This window comes from Acanthochromis polyacanthus, chromosome 5 (assembly GCF_021347895.1).
Source record: "Acanthochromis polyacanthus isolate Apoly-LR-REF ecotype Palm Island chromosome 5, KAUST_Apoly_ChrSc, whole genome shotgun sequence".
NCBI classification, from domain to species: domain Eukaryota; kingdom Metazoa; phylum Chordata; class Actinopteri; family Pomacentridae; genus Acanthochromis; species Acanthochromis polyacanthus.
The window spans coordinates 15,992-32,625 of NC_067117.1; the positions used below are offsets into that span (position 1 = coordinate 15,992).

The 16,634-nt window shown below is 43.2% G+C and overlaps 1 protein-coding gene and 1 long non-coding RNA gene across 2 annotated transcripts in view; both read left to right on the forward strand.

The window, feature by feature from the left end:
• Positions 1-16,634, forward strand: part of LOC110966937 (E3 ubiquitin-protein ligase RNF123-like) — a 67,495-nt gene that overhangs the window by 6,764 nt on the left and 44,097 nt on the right. The window contains exons 2-13 of the mRNA XM_051947768.1: positions 168-262; positions 4,511-4,595; positions 5,773-5,849; positions 9,475-9,569; positions 9,671-9,725; positions 12,056-12,141; positions 12,303-12,389; positions 14,010-14,077; positions 14,469-14,594; positions 15,819-15,933; positions 16,072-16,176; positions 16,489-16,614. Of these exons, the coding sequence (XP_051803728.1) occupies positions 181-262; positions 4,511-4,595; positions 5,773-5,849; positions 9,475-9,569; positions 9,671-9,725; positions 12,056-12,141; positions 12,303-12,389; positions 14,010-14,077; positions 14,469-14,594; positions 15,819-15,933; positions 16,072-16,176; positions 16,489-16,614 (1,107 nt within the window). The 5' untranslated portion in view covers positions 168-180. The remainder of the gene's footprint in view (positions 1-167; positions 263-4,510; positions 4,596-5,772; positions 5,850-9,474; positions 9,570-9,670; positions 9,726-12,055; positions 12,142-12,302; positions 12,390-14,009; positions 14,078-14,468; positions 14,595-15,818; positions 15,934-16,071; positions 16,177-16,488; positions 16,615-16,634) is intronic.
• LOC127533894 (uncharacterized) lies at positions 9,764-11,884 on the forward strand. The gene is made up of 3 exons (XR_007941770.1): positions 9,764-10,643; positions 10,799-11,771; positions 11,803-11,884. It is a non-coding gene; the product is annotated as an uncharacterized LOC127533894 (long non-coding RNA).

Sequence of the window (16,634 nt, forward strand, 5' to 3'; positions counted from 1 at the left end):
CCGTATTGGTGGAATGCCCCTGTCTATATGCATGCTGTGCACTAGTAAGCAGTTTATTTTCATTAAAATACTTCATAATTTGGTTAAAAACAATTTTTTCTATTACTTTGCTAAATAGAGTATAAGTACACAGACAGTAGTAACTCCTGGTTCTGTTCTTTCTGCAGTATTCAGGTCAGAATGAGTTCTAAAGGAGGCGGCACCGCTCTGACCCGACGGAACTACAGGCTGGCTTCAGACACCGACAAACCCAGACACACAGGTAAACCCATCAGGTAAAGCCGCGTGTCCACTAGGGGTGCAACGGTTCACGGTTTAAAACCTAACCGAACGGTTTGCCCTGTACGGCTCAATACGCCTTTATGAAGCGCGGTTTTTCGGTTTTACAATTAATTCATTTCTAAAAGCTGTGAGATGGATTTGTCTAGCCAGCGCCTGCTCTCCGGCTCTGCAGACAACCCCTCCTCCCCCTCCTGGCACAGCTCTGGACAAAACCCCGCCCCGCGAGTAAATATCCACACCTGCTGTGTAACATGAGCCGAGCACATGGCCGAGCAGCAGCCTGTCTCAGTTACGAGCTCAGCTCAGTTTACGGCTCACAGAGACGAAGAAAGACAAGAACAAAAAAGTTATGGCGAGCGGAGGGGTGGAGAGACCGGAGTTTGAAGAAGCACCGGCTTCATTCAGATCTGCGGTGTGGGGACATTTCGGTTTCCCTGCGAATTATAACGCTGAGGGAGAGAAAACAGTGGACAAAAATAAAACTGTGCAAGCATTGTTCAGCATTAGTCCCCTATGCTAATGGCAACACATCCAACGTGAGTCGGCACCTCAGCCGTCATCACCCAGAGGTATCGCTCTCTTGGAGCAGGACAGCCACGAAGGTAACACCAGCGAAAACACAAGGGTCTATTGAAGAGGCTTTCCAAAAGCCCTACAGCATGAATTCAGACAGACACAAGAAAATAACACGTGCAGTTGGGATGTGCATTGCTAAAGATATGCAGCCATATTCTGTGGTTGATGATGCGGGCTTTGTTAACTTACTGGCAACACTTGATCCACGGTACATTGTTCTCTCTCGTACATATTTCTCCGACACCGTAATCCCCGACATCTATGAAACGACACGCAAAGGCATTGAGGATGATTTGGCTAAAGCACAAAGCCTCGCACTGACGACTGATAGTTGGACGTCCCGTGCAACAGAGAGTTACCTCACCGTGACGGTCCACTATATGTTGAATTGGGAAATGAAAAGTGCAGTCCTGCAAACTCGCCCCATGTATGAAAGTCATACCAGCGCCAACTTAGCTGACGAATTGTGCATTGCAATGGATGAGTGGAAGTTGAAGCGGCCAAATATTAGCATCCCAGTCACCACGGATAATGCATCCAACATTGTCAACGCAGTGGATGAAGCTGAGGGACTAGGGCCACAGATAGGCTGCTTTGCCCACACAGTTAATCTCGCAGCCAAGAGGGTACTGTCAAACAACCCTGCTGTGTCCCGCCTCCTGGGGAAAGTGAGGAGAGTGGTCAGTTTCTTTCACAAAAGCACCACAGCCAATAGTGTTTTGACAGAGAAACAAAAATCACTCAATTTGAAGGAACTGATGTTAGTCCATGATGTCAGCACTCGCTGGAATTCAACACATGACATGTTGGAGAGATATATGGAACAGCAGCCTGCCATCTATTCAGCATTAATGGACCAAAGAGTGAAGAAAAATGTCACCAAGGACATGGCAGTATTGAATGATGATGAGCAAAGACTGGCAGAACAACTCCTTCAAATACTGCAACCTATGAAGAAAGTGACAAAAATCATGAGCACCGAAACAATCCCCACTACTTCAATGATCCTCCCTCTGAAGGATATTATCCTCAAAGCAATGGTGCCAGGAGGAGAGGACACCACAGCAATCAGAGATGCTACAGCAGCCATTACAAAGGACCTGGGGAAAAGGTACACAGACCCTGACCTCCAAAAGTACCTTCTAAAAGCCACAGCCCTGGATCCCACGTTTAAATCCCTGCCATTCACTGATGAACCATCCCATTCACAACTCTTCAGTGATCTCGCCACAGAAATCCTGGAGCATGAACAGAAGGTATTATCACGTTTTTTGTAATTTTATGATTTCATTATATTTGATGTTTTTGTTGTCACAGATGCATATATTTTGCATCTGTCAAATCAATTTAGAGGACCACAATAGAAATAATGTACTTTTTTTGACACAAACACACAAAAAAAAACATTATTTCCATTGTGGTGCTTTAGTCGAGTTCAGAGAAGCAGAATATAAATTTAGGTTGGCTGTTATTATATTTATATCTTAAAACATTTATTATTCTATCCTGCAGAGTAAAGCAGCAGAGACAGAGAGTGAGGCAAGGCCGTCCACATCATCCACAGAAGAACGGAATCCATCCCCCCCCCCCCCGCCCAGAAGAAGTCAGCCATGGCAGAGATATTTGGAAAGGTCTTTAAAACACAACAGGCACAAGTCAGGCCCCTTCACCTGCTAGTTGAGGAGGAAGTCAGACTATACATGTTAGGGGACTGCCTCAGTGTGGATGGCAATCCTTTTAAATGGTGGGAGAAGGAAGAGGGCAAGTTCCCCCATTTGGCAAAAGTTGCTCAAAGGCACTTCTGTGTCCCAGGAACCTCTGTTCCAAGCGAAAGAGTTTTCTTCACTGCAGGGGACATTGTAAGTGCATGCCGCTCTCGCCTTGATCCAGAGAATGTTGACAGGCTTGTGTTTTTGCAGAAGAATCTCAAACTAGAAAACAGAAAACTAGAACAAAAGCTAATAGCTATTAGCTAGTATCTACAGTATCTGACTGTAACTGATGTTGCACTTTTGACTTTACATAGCCTATACTGTACTTAAGTATTTGTTACTCGTAAAATAGGCAATATTTTTATTTATTTGTTGCTGCTGCTGGCTATTATATTTTTTTTATCGTTTCCCCTAAACTGTTGTTTATATGGCTGTGTCAGTTCACACAGTTGCTCAAGTTAATGTGCAGTTTGTCTTTTGAAATGATTTTCACCACTGTTTGTGTAATGTGCACAGTGTATACCATGTACAATACATAGTAAATTGTATTTCATCATTTAGTTTTCTTAAAAGCAAAATAAAAGGAGTCTTATGGAAAGTGAAACTTCTTGTTTTTTTTTAATGCAAAACACGAACCGAAACCGTGATCCCAAAACCGAGGTACGAACCGAACCGTGGGCTAACTGAACCGTTGCACCCCTAGTGTCCACTTATGCGATTTTCCTGCACGGCAACGCACGGCATCTGAAAATCGCACAGCTGGTGGGCGGTCACTAGTGGACCACAGCGTGGTCACATGACCGAGCTTTCAGCTGACAGTCCAGCAGATCAGTCTGATAATCACAGCGGCTGGACCACAAACTTTCCCTTTTATTTCTAAAACACTGATGGTTACCATGCGTGCTCAGATCCAGCTGTTAGAAGCTTCTCCTCCACAGTGAACTGTGTTCAGCACCTTCTTTAAGCTGCTTTCCTGCCCCTGATTGGACAAACGCATCGACTCGGGGGCTGGTCTGCTCCTGGATTCAAACCGGACCAACATGGCGGCTCGGCTGCAAACTTTGTCTATTATTACAAAAACACTTCAGGGAAAAGTGTTTCTGAAAGCATTTGAGGAGAGAAATAAGCTGCAGCAGCTGAATCTGTCCTGGTTTTATTTCACCAACAGCTAGTATAGATGTTTGAGGACAGTTTCAGGATGTGTGGAATCTCTGCTCTGCTTTATGCAAATGAGCTGCAGGTAAACACACCGGATCACAGCTGGAAACACCCCACATGTGGCATTCTGGTCCGGTTGCACTGCGTTTGCATCTGTGATCCGTTGTGTTTACCCGGAGAGGGCTGCAGCTCATTTGCATAAAGTAGACTGGATTCGTCTTTATGCAAATTGGATGCAGAGATTCCCCGCATCCTGAAACTGTCCTCAAACTTCTAAACTAGGCGTTTTCAGATACGCTTGCGTTATAGTTTCGTATCTTCATTGACACGCATGCGCCACGCGCGGCAACAACAATGGCAGCGTACAGTGTAGCAAATGTGCTGATGAAGCTCGTGACCCTACTATCCCTGTTGCAGCAAAATCTCCTTCTCAATCACCACGGTGTTGAACAAACAATTATCGAGGACACATTACGGCACTTTATGGCCACTCATGCTTCCACTCATGCTTCCCGGCTTGGTCTCTGTTTACAACTTTTGCCGCAAGCGCGCATGCCCACTGTTTTTTCTTCTGTTTGCGCGTGTTTCCTTCATATCGTTACAGCGCCCCTAGAGGTCTGACATGTGTTTTACAGTGTTTCCATGCGTACCGAGTGCATTCATGTAGACACACACAATTTCTGAGACGCCTTCGTCTTTATGGCGATCGTTTTTGAAACTGTTAAGCGTTTTGTCTTCATGTGGATGGGGCCTAACTTTGTCTGTTTTTGACCTGCTGTCAGGAATTGTGAACGAGAAGCTGCTCAGCGACTACCTGCACCACGTGTTCCCCTCCAGCAAGCAGGGACCTGCAGTGGCCTCGCTCAGGTAACGCCTGCTAGCTCAGGTAACGGCTGCTAGCTCAGGTAACGGCTGCTAGCTCAGGTAACGGCTGCTAGCTCAGGTAACGGCTGCTAGCTCAGGTAACGCCTGCTAGCTCAGGTAACGCCTGCTAGCTCAGGTAACGCCTGCTAGCTCAGGGAGTGTGTGTGTGTGTGTTGTCTTGTTTCGGGACCGAAACTACGTTGAAATGAGTGGCCGTTTGGTATTAACTCACAACTATTTTATTCAGAAGACTGCACATGTTAGATAGCCAGCTTCGCGCAACAAAACATATCCCACAAGGCACTGTGGATACACATGTGATGCAAACAACCAATCACAACGTCCCAGGGGTGCTGCATTCAAGATCATTATCACTGGTCGTTAATGTGCACGAAATCATCAGTGAATATTACATGTGTGTTTTAATGTTAGTGTGTGTGTGTTAATGATGTTGGTGTGTGTGTTAGTGTGTGTTTTAATAATTTTAGTGTGTGTATTAATGTGTGTTTTAAAGTTAGTGTGTGTGTTAGTGTGTGTGTTTTAATGATGTTGGTGTGTGTTAGTGTGTGTGTTTGTGCGTCTTTAGTTTCTCTGCTCTCATGTCTCTTTCATCACTTCTATATATAGAAACACTATAAATCTGTATTTCTATGTCTGTGTTTCTGTATCTATTACTTTTATTCTGTTTTATTGTGTTCCAGAGTTTTATATCTTATTCTTATCATTGTGGCCTCATTATTCTGAAAGTTTAAAACTCTGTAGTCTCGTTTTGAATATTCTTATTAAACTTAATTAATTCTAAGCTATTGTTTGACCTTTTAGTTGGATGTATTTTAATTATTCTAATTAAACTTGTTTTTATTTTATTTACGGATTGCTTTTTAGTGTTTCTTGTTTTATTTTATTGTAATTTATTGATTGATTGATTGATTAATTTCACGTTTTATCTCCACTTTACTACTTTGTAGTCATATTTAAGCATTATGACTGGTTTCAGTAGCTCGTCCTGTAGGTTCCAATTTATATTTCTTATTCTTATTCATTTTGAAATGTGTTCCTTAGTGAGAATATTTGGTTTGAGGAGTTAGAAGGTTACTGGATGTATTGTGAGCTGATCGATCCTTCAGTTTGATCAATGAACTGATCAATAAACTGATCAGTCTATTCCTTTGGTCTACAGGAAGGTTCTAGGATTCCAGGATCTGAGTTCTCACCTGGAGAAACGTCTGACTGAAGATGAACCTGAGGAGAGTTCAGGTAGAGACACTGCAGCTCCAGCAGAGGGCGCACTAGATACAGTATATACCACTACCACTGTATACAGTACATACACTACCACTGCATACAGTACATACACTACCACTGCATACAGTATATACACTACCACTGCATACAGTACATACACTACCACTGCATACAGTATATACACTACCACTGCATACAGTATATACACTGTCACTGCATACAGTATATACACTATCACTGCATACAGTATATACACTATCACTGCATACAGTATATACACTGTCACTGCATACAGTATATACACTATCACTGCATACAGTATATACACTATCACTGCATACAGTATATACACTACCACTGCATACAGTATATACACTACCACTGCATACAGTATATACACTATCACTGTATACAGTATATACACTACCACTGTATACAGTACATACACTATCACTGTATACAGTACATACACTACCACTGTATACAGTATATACACTACCACTGTATACAGTACATACACTATCACTGTATACAGTACATACACTACCACTGTATACAGTATATACACTACCACTGCATACAGTATATACACTACCACTGTATACAGTACATACACTATCACTGTATACAGTACATACACTACCACTGTATACAGTATATACACTACCACTGCATACAGTATATACACTACCACTGCATACAGTATATACACTACCACTGTATACAGTACATACACTATCACTGTATACAGTACATACACTACCACTGTATACAGTATATACACTATCACTGCATACAGTATATACACTACCACTGCATACAGTATATACACTACCACTGCATACAGTACATACACTATCACTGCATACAGTATATACACTACCACTGCATACAGTATATACACTACCACTGTATACAGTACATACACTACCACTGCATACAGTACATACACTATCACTGCATACAGTATATACACTACCACTGTATACAGTACATACACTATCACTGTATACAGTATATACACTATCACTGTATACAGTATATACACTATCACTGTATACAGTACATACACTACCACTGTATACAGTATATACACTATCACTGCATACAGTATATACACTACCACTGCATACAGTATATACACTACCACTGCATACAGTACATACACTATCACTGTATACAGTATATACACTACCACTGCATACAGTATATACACTACCACTGTATACAGTACATACACTACCACTGCATACAGTACATACACTATCACTGCATACAGTATATACACTACCACTGCATACAGTATATACACTACCACTGTATACAGTACATACACTATCACTGCATACAGTACATACACTACCACTGTATACAGTATATACACTACCACTGCATACAGTACATACACTACCACTGCATACAGTACATACACTGCCACTGCATACAGTATATACACTGTCACTGCATACAGTATATACACTGTCACTGCATACAGTATATACACTACCACTGTATACAGTATATACACTACCACTGCATACAGTACATACACTACCACTGCATACAGTATATACACTACCACTGCATACAGTATATACACTACCACTGTATACAGTACATACACTATCACTGCATACAGTATATACACTACCACTGCATACAGTATATACACTACCACTGCATACAGTATATACACTACCACTGCATACAGTATATACACTACCACTGTATACAGTACATACACTACCACTGTATACAGTACATACACTATCACTGCATACAGTACATACACTACCACTGTATACAGTACATACACTACCACTGTATACAGTACATACACTACCACTGCATACAGTATATACACTACCACTGTATACAGTACATACACTACCACTGCATACAGTATATACACTACCACTGCATACAGTATATACACTACCACTGTATACAGTACATACACTATCACTGTATACAGTACATACACTACCACTGTATACAGTACATACACTATCACTGCATACAGTATATACACTACCACTGCATACAGTATATACACTACCACTGTATACAGTACATACACTATCACTGCATACAGTATATACACTACCACTGCATACAGTATATACACTACCACTGTATACAGTACATACACTATCACTGCATACAGTACATACACTACCACTGTATACAGTACATACACTACCACTGCATACAGTACATACACTACCACTGTATACAGTACATACACTACCACTGTATACAGTACATACACTACCACTGTATACAGTACATACACTACCACTGCATACAGTACATACACTATCACTGCATACAGTATATACACTACCACTGCATACAGTATATACACTACCACTGCATACAGTACATACACTACCACTGTATACAGTACATACACTACCACTGTATACAGTACATACACTACCACTGTATACAGTACATACACTACCACTGTATACAGTACATACACTACCACTGCATACAGTACATACACTATCACTGCATACAGTATATACACTACCACTGCATACAGTATATACACTACCACTGCATACAGTACATACACTACCACTGCATACAGTACATACACTACCACTGTATACAGTACATACACTACCACTGTATACAGTACATACACTACCACTGCATACAGTACATACACTATCACTGCATACAGTATATACACTACCACTGCATACAGTACATACACTATCACTGCATACAGTACATACACTATCACTGCATACAGTACATACACTACCACTGTATACAGTACATACACTACCACTGTATACAGTACATACACTATCACTGCATACAGTACATACACTACCACTGCATACAGTACATACACTATCACTGGTCTTCTCTAGAACTTTCTCCAGTTGTCGGTAGGTCTACTCTAGAACTTTCTCCAGTTGTCGGTAGGTCTACTCTAGAATTGTCTCCAGTTGTCGGTAGGTCTGCGCTAGAACTTTCTCCAGTTGTCGGTAGGTCTACTCTAGAATTGTCTCCAGTTGTCGGTAGGTCTGCTCTCGAACTTTCTCCAGTTGTCGGTAGGTCTACTCTAGAACTTTCTCCAGTTGTCGGTAGGTCTACTCTAGAACTTTCTCCAGTTGTCGGTAGGTTGACTCTAGAACTTTCTCCAGGGGATGTTCTCCTTTCCTGCTTCCAGTCTTAAAGTTTATTCTCACTTAGAACATTCCAGGTCCTTGAAGTCCATAGAGGTGGGTCCAGATTTATCACTTTTTAATGGACTTTTTCCAGCATTTAGACACATGACTTTTTGCAGTTCCTCATCATCTACCAGTGAGAACTTTAAAATTCCTTCAGGGTCAACTTTAATGTTGGTAGGAGGTTGGTCAGAACTATTAGAAACCGTGGAAGGAGAAACCCGGATCATCTGCAGACATGTTCACTCTGACAAGGAAGAACTTTATAAAGTTTATACTGAACTGGACAGACTGGACCTTGAACTGGGTCAGAACCACTGATAGTGTTAATAAAGTTTCTGGTTCTGAGGAGGTTTTGATGGAGGGTTCCTCCTTAAACATCTGAGCTGGACTTCAGGAGGAATGTCTTCTGGACTGAACGTTGCCTCCAACCTGTTTGTGTTCAGATCAGACTGAAGGACGTCTGGGTCCTCAACCTGTCGTCCTCGACCACACCAGCGGCTTCGAAGGACTGCTGTTTGTAGACGATGACCTGCTGGGGGTGAGTCACCTGTCTACCTTTCCGTCTACCTATCTGTCCACCTGTCTGTGGTGTCTTGCCACCTTCAACAGCATGATCGGAGTTCTGTCTTCTGCTTCCAGGTGATCGGCCACAGCAACTTCAGCTCCATCAGAGCAACCACATGTGTTTATAAAGGTAAATCCTCTGAGGACAGGTGTGTATGAAGGTATATCCTATGAGGACAGGTGTGTATAAATGTATATCCTATGAGGACAGGTGTGTATGAAGGTGTATCCTATGAGGACAGGTGTGTATGAAGGTATATCCTATGAGGAAAGGTGTGTATGAAGGTATATCCTATGAGGACAGGTGTGTATAAATGTATATCCTATGAGGACAGGTGTGTATGAAGGTATATCCTATGAGGACAGGTGTGTATGAAGGTATATCCTATGAGGACAGGTGTGTATGAAGGTATATCCTATGAGGACAGGTGTGTATAAATGTATATCCTATGAGGACAGGTGTGTATGAAGGTATATCCTATGAGGACAGGTGTGTATGAAGGTATATCCTATGAGGACAGGTGTGTATGAAGGTATATCCTATGAGGACAGGTGTGTATGAAGGTATATCCTATGAGGACAGGTGTGTATAAATGTATATCCTATGAGGACAGGTGTGTATGAAGGTATATCCTATGAGGACAGGTGTGTATGAAGGTATATCCTATGAGGACAGGTGTGTATGAAGGTATATCCTATGAGGACAGGTGTGTATAAATGTATATCCTATGAGGACAGGTGTGTATGAAGGTATATCCTATGAGGACAGGTGTGTATGAAGGTATATCCTATGAGGACAGGTGTGTATGAAGGTATATCCTATGAGGACAGGTGTGTATAAATGTATATCCTATGAGGACAGGTGTGTATGAAGGTATATCCTATGAGGACAGGTGTGTATGAAGGTATATCCTATGAGGACAGGTGTGTATGAAGGTATATCCTATGAGGACAGGTGTGTATGAAGGTATATCCTATGAGGACAGGTGTGTATGAAGGTATATCCTATGAGGACAGGTGTGTATAAATGTATATCCTATGAGGACAGGTGTGTATGAAGGTGTATCCTATGAGGACAGGTGTGTATGAAGGTGTATCCTATGAGGACAGGTGTGTATGAAGGTATATCCTATGAGGACAGGTGTGTATGAAGGTATATCCTATGAGGACAGGTGTGTATGAAGGTGTATCCTATGAGGACAGGTGTGTATGAAGGTATATCCTATGAGGACAGGTGTGTATGAAGGTATATCCTATGAGGACAGGTGTGTATGAAGGTATATCCTATGAGGACAGGTGTGTATAAATGTATATCCTATGAGGACAGGTGTGTATGAAGGTGTATCCTATGAGGACAGGTGTGTATAAATGTATATCCTATGAGGACAGGTGTGTATGAAGGTATATCCTATGAGGACAGGTGTGTATAAATGTATATCCTATGAGGACAGGTGTGTATGAAGGTATATCCTATGAGGACAGGTGTGTATAAATGTATATCCTATGAGGACAGGTGTGTATGAAGGTGTATCCTATGAGGACAGGTGTGTATAAATGTATATCCTATGAGGACAGGTGTGTATAAAGGTATATCCTATGAGGACAGGTGTGTATAAATGTATATCCTATGAGGACAGGTGTGTATGAAGGTATATCCTATGAGGACAGGTGTGTATAAATGTATATCCTATGAGGACAGGTGTGTATGAAGGTGTATCCTATGAGGACAGGTGTGTATAAATGTATATCCTATGAGGACAGGTGTGTATGAAGGTATATCCTATGAGGACAGGTGTGTATAAATGTATATCCTATGAGGACAGGTGTGTATGAAGGTATATCCTATGAGGACAGGTGTGTATAAATGTATATCCTATGAGGACAGGTGTGTATGAAGGTGTATCCTATGAGGACAGGTGTGTATAAATGTATATCCTATGAGGACAGGTGTGTATAAAGGTATATCCTATGAGGACAGGTGTGTATAAATGTATATCCTATGAGGACAGGTGTGTATGAAGGTATATCCTATGAGGACAGGTGTGTATAAATGTATATCCTATGAGGACAGGTGTGTATAAAGGTATATCCTATGAGGACAGGTGTGTATGAAGGTGTATCCTATGAGGACAGGTGTGTATAAAGGTATATCCTATGAGGACAGGTGTGTATGAAGGTATATCCTATGAGGACAGGTGTGTATAAAGGTATATCCTATGAGGACAGGTGTGTATAAATGTATATCCTATGAGGACAGGTGTGTATGAAGGTATATCCTATGAGGACAGGTGTGTATGAGGGTGAGATCAGTTGAACTTAATTATTATTTATCAGCAGGTAGAATCAGGTTAAACTCTGCTGTTTGAGATGTTTGCTGTAGATCAGCTGAGAACAGTTCTACCAGAGCATGGATTTGAACATGTTTTTGTTCTGATTGTGTTCTGATTGTGTTTTGTTTAGGTAAATGGGCCTACGAGGTTCTGATCTCCTCTCAGGGTCTGATGCAGATCGGATGGTGTACACTCAGCTGTCGCTTCAACCAGGAGGTACACACACACACACACACACACACACACACACACACACACACACACACACACACACACACACACACACACACACACACACACACACACACAGGGTTAAAGTTAGTTCCAGAATTCAGGTTGTGTTACTGTGTGTGTGTTTTTTGTGTGTTTGTGTTCAGGAAGGAGTCGGTGACACTCCGGACTCGTACGCCTACGATGGAAACAGAGTCAGGAAGTGGAACGTGACGACCACCAACTACGGAAAGGTGAGCAGGTGTAGCAGCAGGTGTAGCTGTAGGTGTAGCAGCAGGTGTAGCAGCAGGTGTAGCAGCAGGTGTAGCAGCAGGTGTAGCAGCAGGTGTAGCAGCAGGTGTAGCTGTAGGTGTAGCTGTAGGTGTAGCAGCAGGTGGAGCTGTCGGTGTAGCTGTAGGTGTAGCAGCAGGTGTAGCAGCAGGTGTAGCTGTAGGTGTAGGTGTAGCTGTCGGTGTAGCAGCAGGTGTAGCTGTAGGTGTAGCAGCAGGTGTAGCTGTAGGTGTAGCAGCAGATGTAGCTGTAGGTGTAGCAGCAGGTGGAGCTGTAGGTGTAGCAGAAGGTGTAGCAGCAGGTGTAGCTGTAGGTGTAGCAGCAGGTGTAGCAGCAGGTGTAGCTGTAGGTGTAGCAGCAGGTGTAGCTGTAGGTGTAGCAGCAGATGTAGCTGCAGGTGTAGCTGTAGGTGTAGCTGTAGGTGTAGCAGCAGGTGTAGCAGCAGGTGTAGCTGTAGGTGTAGCAGCAGGTGTAGCTGTAGGTGTAGATGTAGCTGTCGGTGTAGCAGCAGGTGTAGCTGTAGGTGTAGCAGCAGATGTAGTTGTAGGTGTAGCAGCAGGTGGAGCAGCAGGTGGAGCTGTAGGTGTAGCAGCAGGTGTAGCAGCAGGTGTAGCTGTAGGTGTAGCAGCAGGTGTAGCTGTAGGTGTAGCTGTAGGTGTAGCAGCAGGTGTAGCAGCAGATGTAGCTGTAGGTGTAGCAGCAGATGTAGCTGTAGGTGTAGCTGTAGGTGTAGCAGCAGGTGTAGCTGTAGGTGTAGCAGCAGATGTAGCTGTAGGTGTAGCAGCAGGTGTAGCAGCAGGTGTAGCAGCAGATGTAGCTGTAGGTGTAGCAGCAGGTGTAGCTGTAGGTGTAGCAGCAGATGTAGCTGTAGGTGTAGCAGCAGGTGTAGCTGTAGGTGTAGCTGTAGGTGTAGCAGCAGGTGTAGCTGTAGGTGTAGCAGCAGATGTAGCTGTAGGTGTAGCAGCAGGTGGAGCTGTAGGTGGAGCTGTAGGTGGAGCTGTAGGGTGTAGCAGCAGGTGTAGCAGCAGGTGTAGCAGCAGGTGTAGCTGTAGGTGTAGGTGTAGCAGCAGGTGTAGCAGCAGGTGTAGCTGTAGGTGTAGGTGTAGCAGCAGGTGTAGCAGCAGGTGTAGCTGTAGGTGTAGCAGCAGGTGTAGCTGTAGGTGTAGCAGCAGATGTAGCTGTAGGTGTAGGTGTAGGTGTAGCTGTCGGTGTAGCAGCAGGTGTAGCAGCAGGTGTAGCTGTAGGTGTAGCAGCAGGTGTAGCTGTCGGTGTAGCAGCAGGTGTAGCAGCAGGTGTAGCTGTAGGTGTAGCAGCAGGTGTAGCTGTAGGTGTAGCAGCAGGTGGAGCTGTAGGTGTAGGTGTAGCTGTCGGTGTAGCAGCAGGTGTAGCAGCAGGTGTAGCTGTAGGTGTAGCAGCAGATGTAGCTGTAGGTGTAGGTGTAGCAGCAGGTGTAGGTGTAGCAGCAGGTGGAGCAGCAGGTGTAGCTGTAGGTGTAGCAGCAGGTGGAGCAGCAGGTGGAGCAGCAGGTGGAGCTACAGGTTAATATCCAGGTGAGTGTTTCTAAACGTTTCTTTGTGTTCCAGTCGTGGGCAGCAGGAGACATCGTCAGCTGCCTGATAGACCTTGATGAAGGAACCATCACCTTCTGCCTGTAAGTCCTCACTTACCCTCACCTGGCTCACCAGAGTTTACCTCAGTACTTCTACCTGAGCAGTTAGTAGTACTTAGATACTATGATGGAAGTAGTTTAGTTCATACTTCAGGTACGATGATGGAAGTACTTATATTTCCATGTTGACTTAATGTTATCTGACAGTTTTTTAAGGTGCAGGTTTGACAAAAAAGGGAGAAAAAATACATTTAGATTTGTGGCTTTACATTCTGAGCTTCTCAGTTTTATTGGGTTTATTTACTGTTCTCAGTCATTGTTGGTGGGTTTAATTGGTTTCTTCCAGTGCTGTCTTGCAGTCTTTCTCCTGTGCAGCTCTTTGGACTGACTAATATAAATGTACTAACAGCAGCTCACCTGTACCTGTCCTCAGGAATGGACAGTCTCTGGGGACGGCCTTCACTGGCATTAAGACGGGTCCAGGAGTCGCCTACTTTCCCGCCATCAGTTTGTCCTTCAAAGAGTCGGTGGCCTTCAACTTCGGCAGCCGACCACTCAGATATCCAGGAACGACTGAACCTGTCTCTCACCTGTCTGTCTAACCTATCTGTCCTTCACCTGTCTGTCTCTAACTTCATTTCTTCTTTCCTGTAGATCAGCTTCTACACCCAGAAACACATGAGCTGTCGCCCTGGTAGATCAGATGTTTGTCATCATTGGTTCAGCAGCAGATCAGAGTGTGAAGCTGCTGCAGGACGTTAGAAGTTCACCTTTTATTCTACCTGCTCTGATTGATTTCAGATTTTGTGGACGATGAAAAACACTCTTTAGTTTACGGCTGAGAACTTTGAAAGTCCAGCTTTAAATCCTGCTGCAGGTCAGAGTGGAACTGAAAGGAGAGATTATGAGAATCAACCAGGTGGGAGTCAGCCTGGCTCCGCCCACTGGATACCTGCAGGGAAACACCTGCTGACCTCACCTGAAGCTTTACCTGTTGAGGTGTTTTTACTGGAAATGTTCAGGTCACAGGACTGATCAGCTGTTTCTGGCCGACAGCAGATCATCATGTCATCCTGATTTAAAACCGTTTCTGCAGATTTACCAGCTGGGTTAGTTTCCAGCCTGCAGCACCACCTTGTGGCAGCCAGATTTATGTGGTTCAAAGCACTTTATGGAGTAATTCACATGTTCTTTAACCCTCCTGTTGTCCTCATTTTTAGGCACCAAAAATATTGTTTCCTGTCTGGAAAAAATCCAAAAATTCAGAATAAAACACCCCCAAGTTTCTGAAAATTTGCTGAAACCTTCAGGGAGAAAATTCTAATAATTCCTTCAAATATATATTTTTTAGAAATCATCCAAATTTAGCAAGAAAAGTCCTGCAAATATTTTTTCAAAAAATGAGTAAAAATCTTCCAAAAAAACTCCTAAAAATATCTAAAATGATTGCATGTATATCATTAAAACTTCAAATATTTTCTTTAAGAACATTCACATAAAAATCAACCAAAATCCAGAGAATTTCATTGGATTTTGGTAAATTTTTTATGTGACTGTTCTTAGGAAACATTTTTAGCATTTCTTTTGTTCCACCAAAAAATGTTCAAAGATTTCTCACAAATGTTGAAAATGTGGTCGTCAGAAGTTTCACTGTGGAAATATTTTTTTCTCCACATTTTCAAACTAAACCATGTTGATTTCACGTGCAGAACGGCACGAGGGTTACCATGTTTTCACTTAAAAACCCTCCGTCAGTGTTTGTCTTTAACCCGAGCTGCTCTACGTATCCGGTGGACGGGTACCTGCCCCTCCAGAACCCTCCAGCTGCGGACCTGCTGAAGGCCCACAGACTGCTGGGATACATCAGGAACGTTCTGTCCACCTCCATCGACGCTCAGGTGAGAATCCTCTGCAGGTAACGATGAATCTCAGTTTGCTGTTTGCAGAGAACAACAGTTCTCCTGCAGATTAACATCCAGTTTCATCTGCTCCTGTTGGTTCTTCAGAAGTGACTGGATGTTGTGATGTTTCTACAGGACGAGCGGCTGCTGGAGAAGGACTGTTCTCTGTGGAAGCTTCATGGAGAACCCACTGTCCTCATCACTCTGGCTCATATCTTCAACCACTTTGCTCCTCTCATGGTGAACACATGTTGGTGGTGTTGCCGGGTTAAGATCGAGTCATTATTTAAACCGTCTGGTTGATAAAACATCAAAAAACTGTCAAATCAAAGCCCTGAAATATTCCCCCAGCAGAGAAATCATGAGTTTATAGCTTAGAGTCTCAGAGAGTTTGGTTCCTGTTGGATTAAACGTCATTTAAATGAGTAAAGCTGCAGTCCTGTTCTCCAGCTGTTCTGTTACCTGGTTTCTAATGAAGATGTTCCCAGTGTGCTGATACTGGGACATTCCCAGTGTTCCCACAGTAAGCAGCTGTTTCCTCCTGTTCCCCAGTGTAAAGTGTACTTGGTGGAGGATGTTCTCATGAACTTCCTGCTGGGGATCCTGGAGGGAGGAGGTTCTGTGGATGAGCATCCGCTGATCCAGCAGCTGCTCGACCTCTTCTGGCTGCTCATGGAGGTAACCTTCTCCTCGTTTAC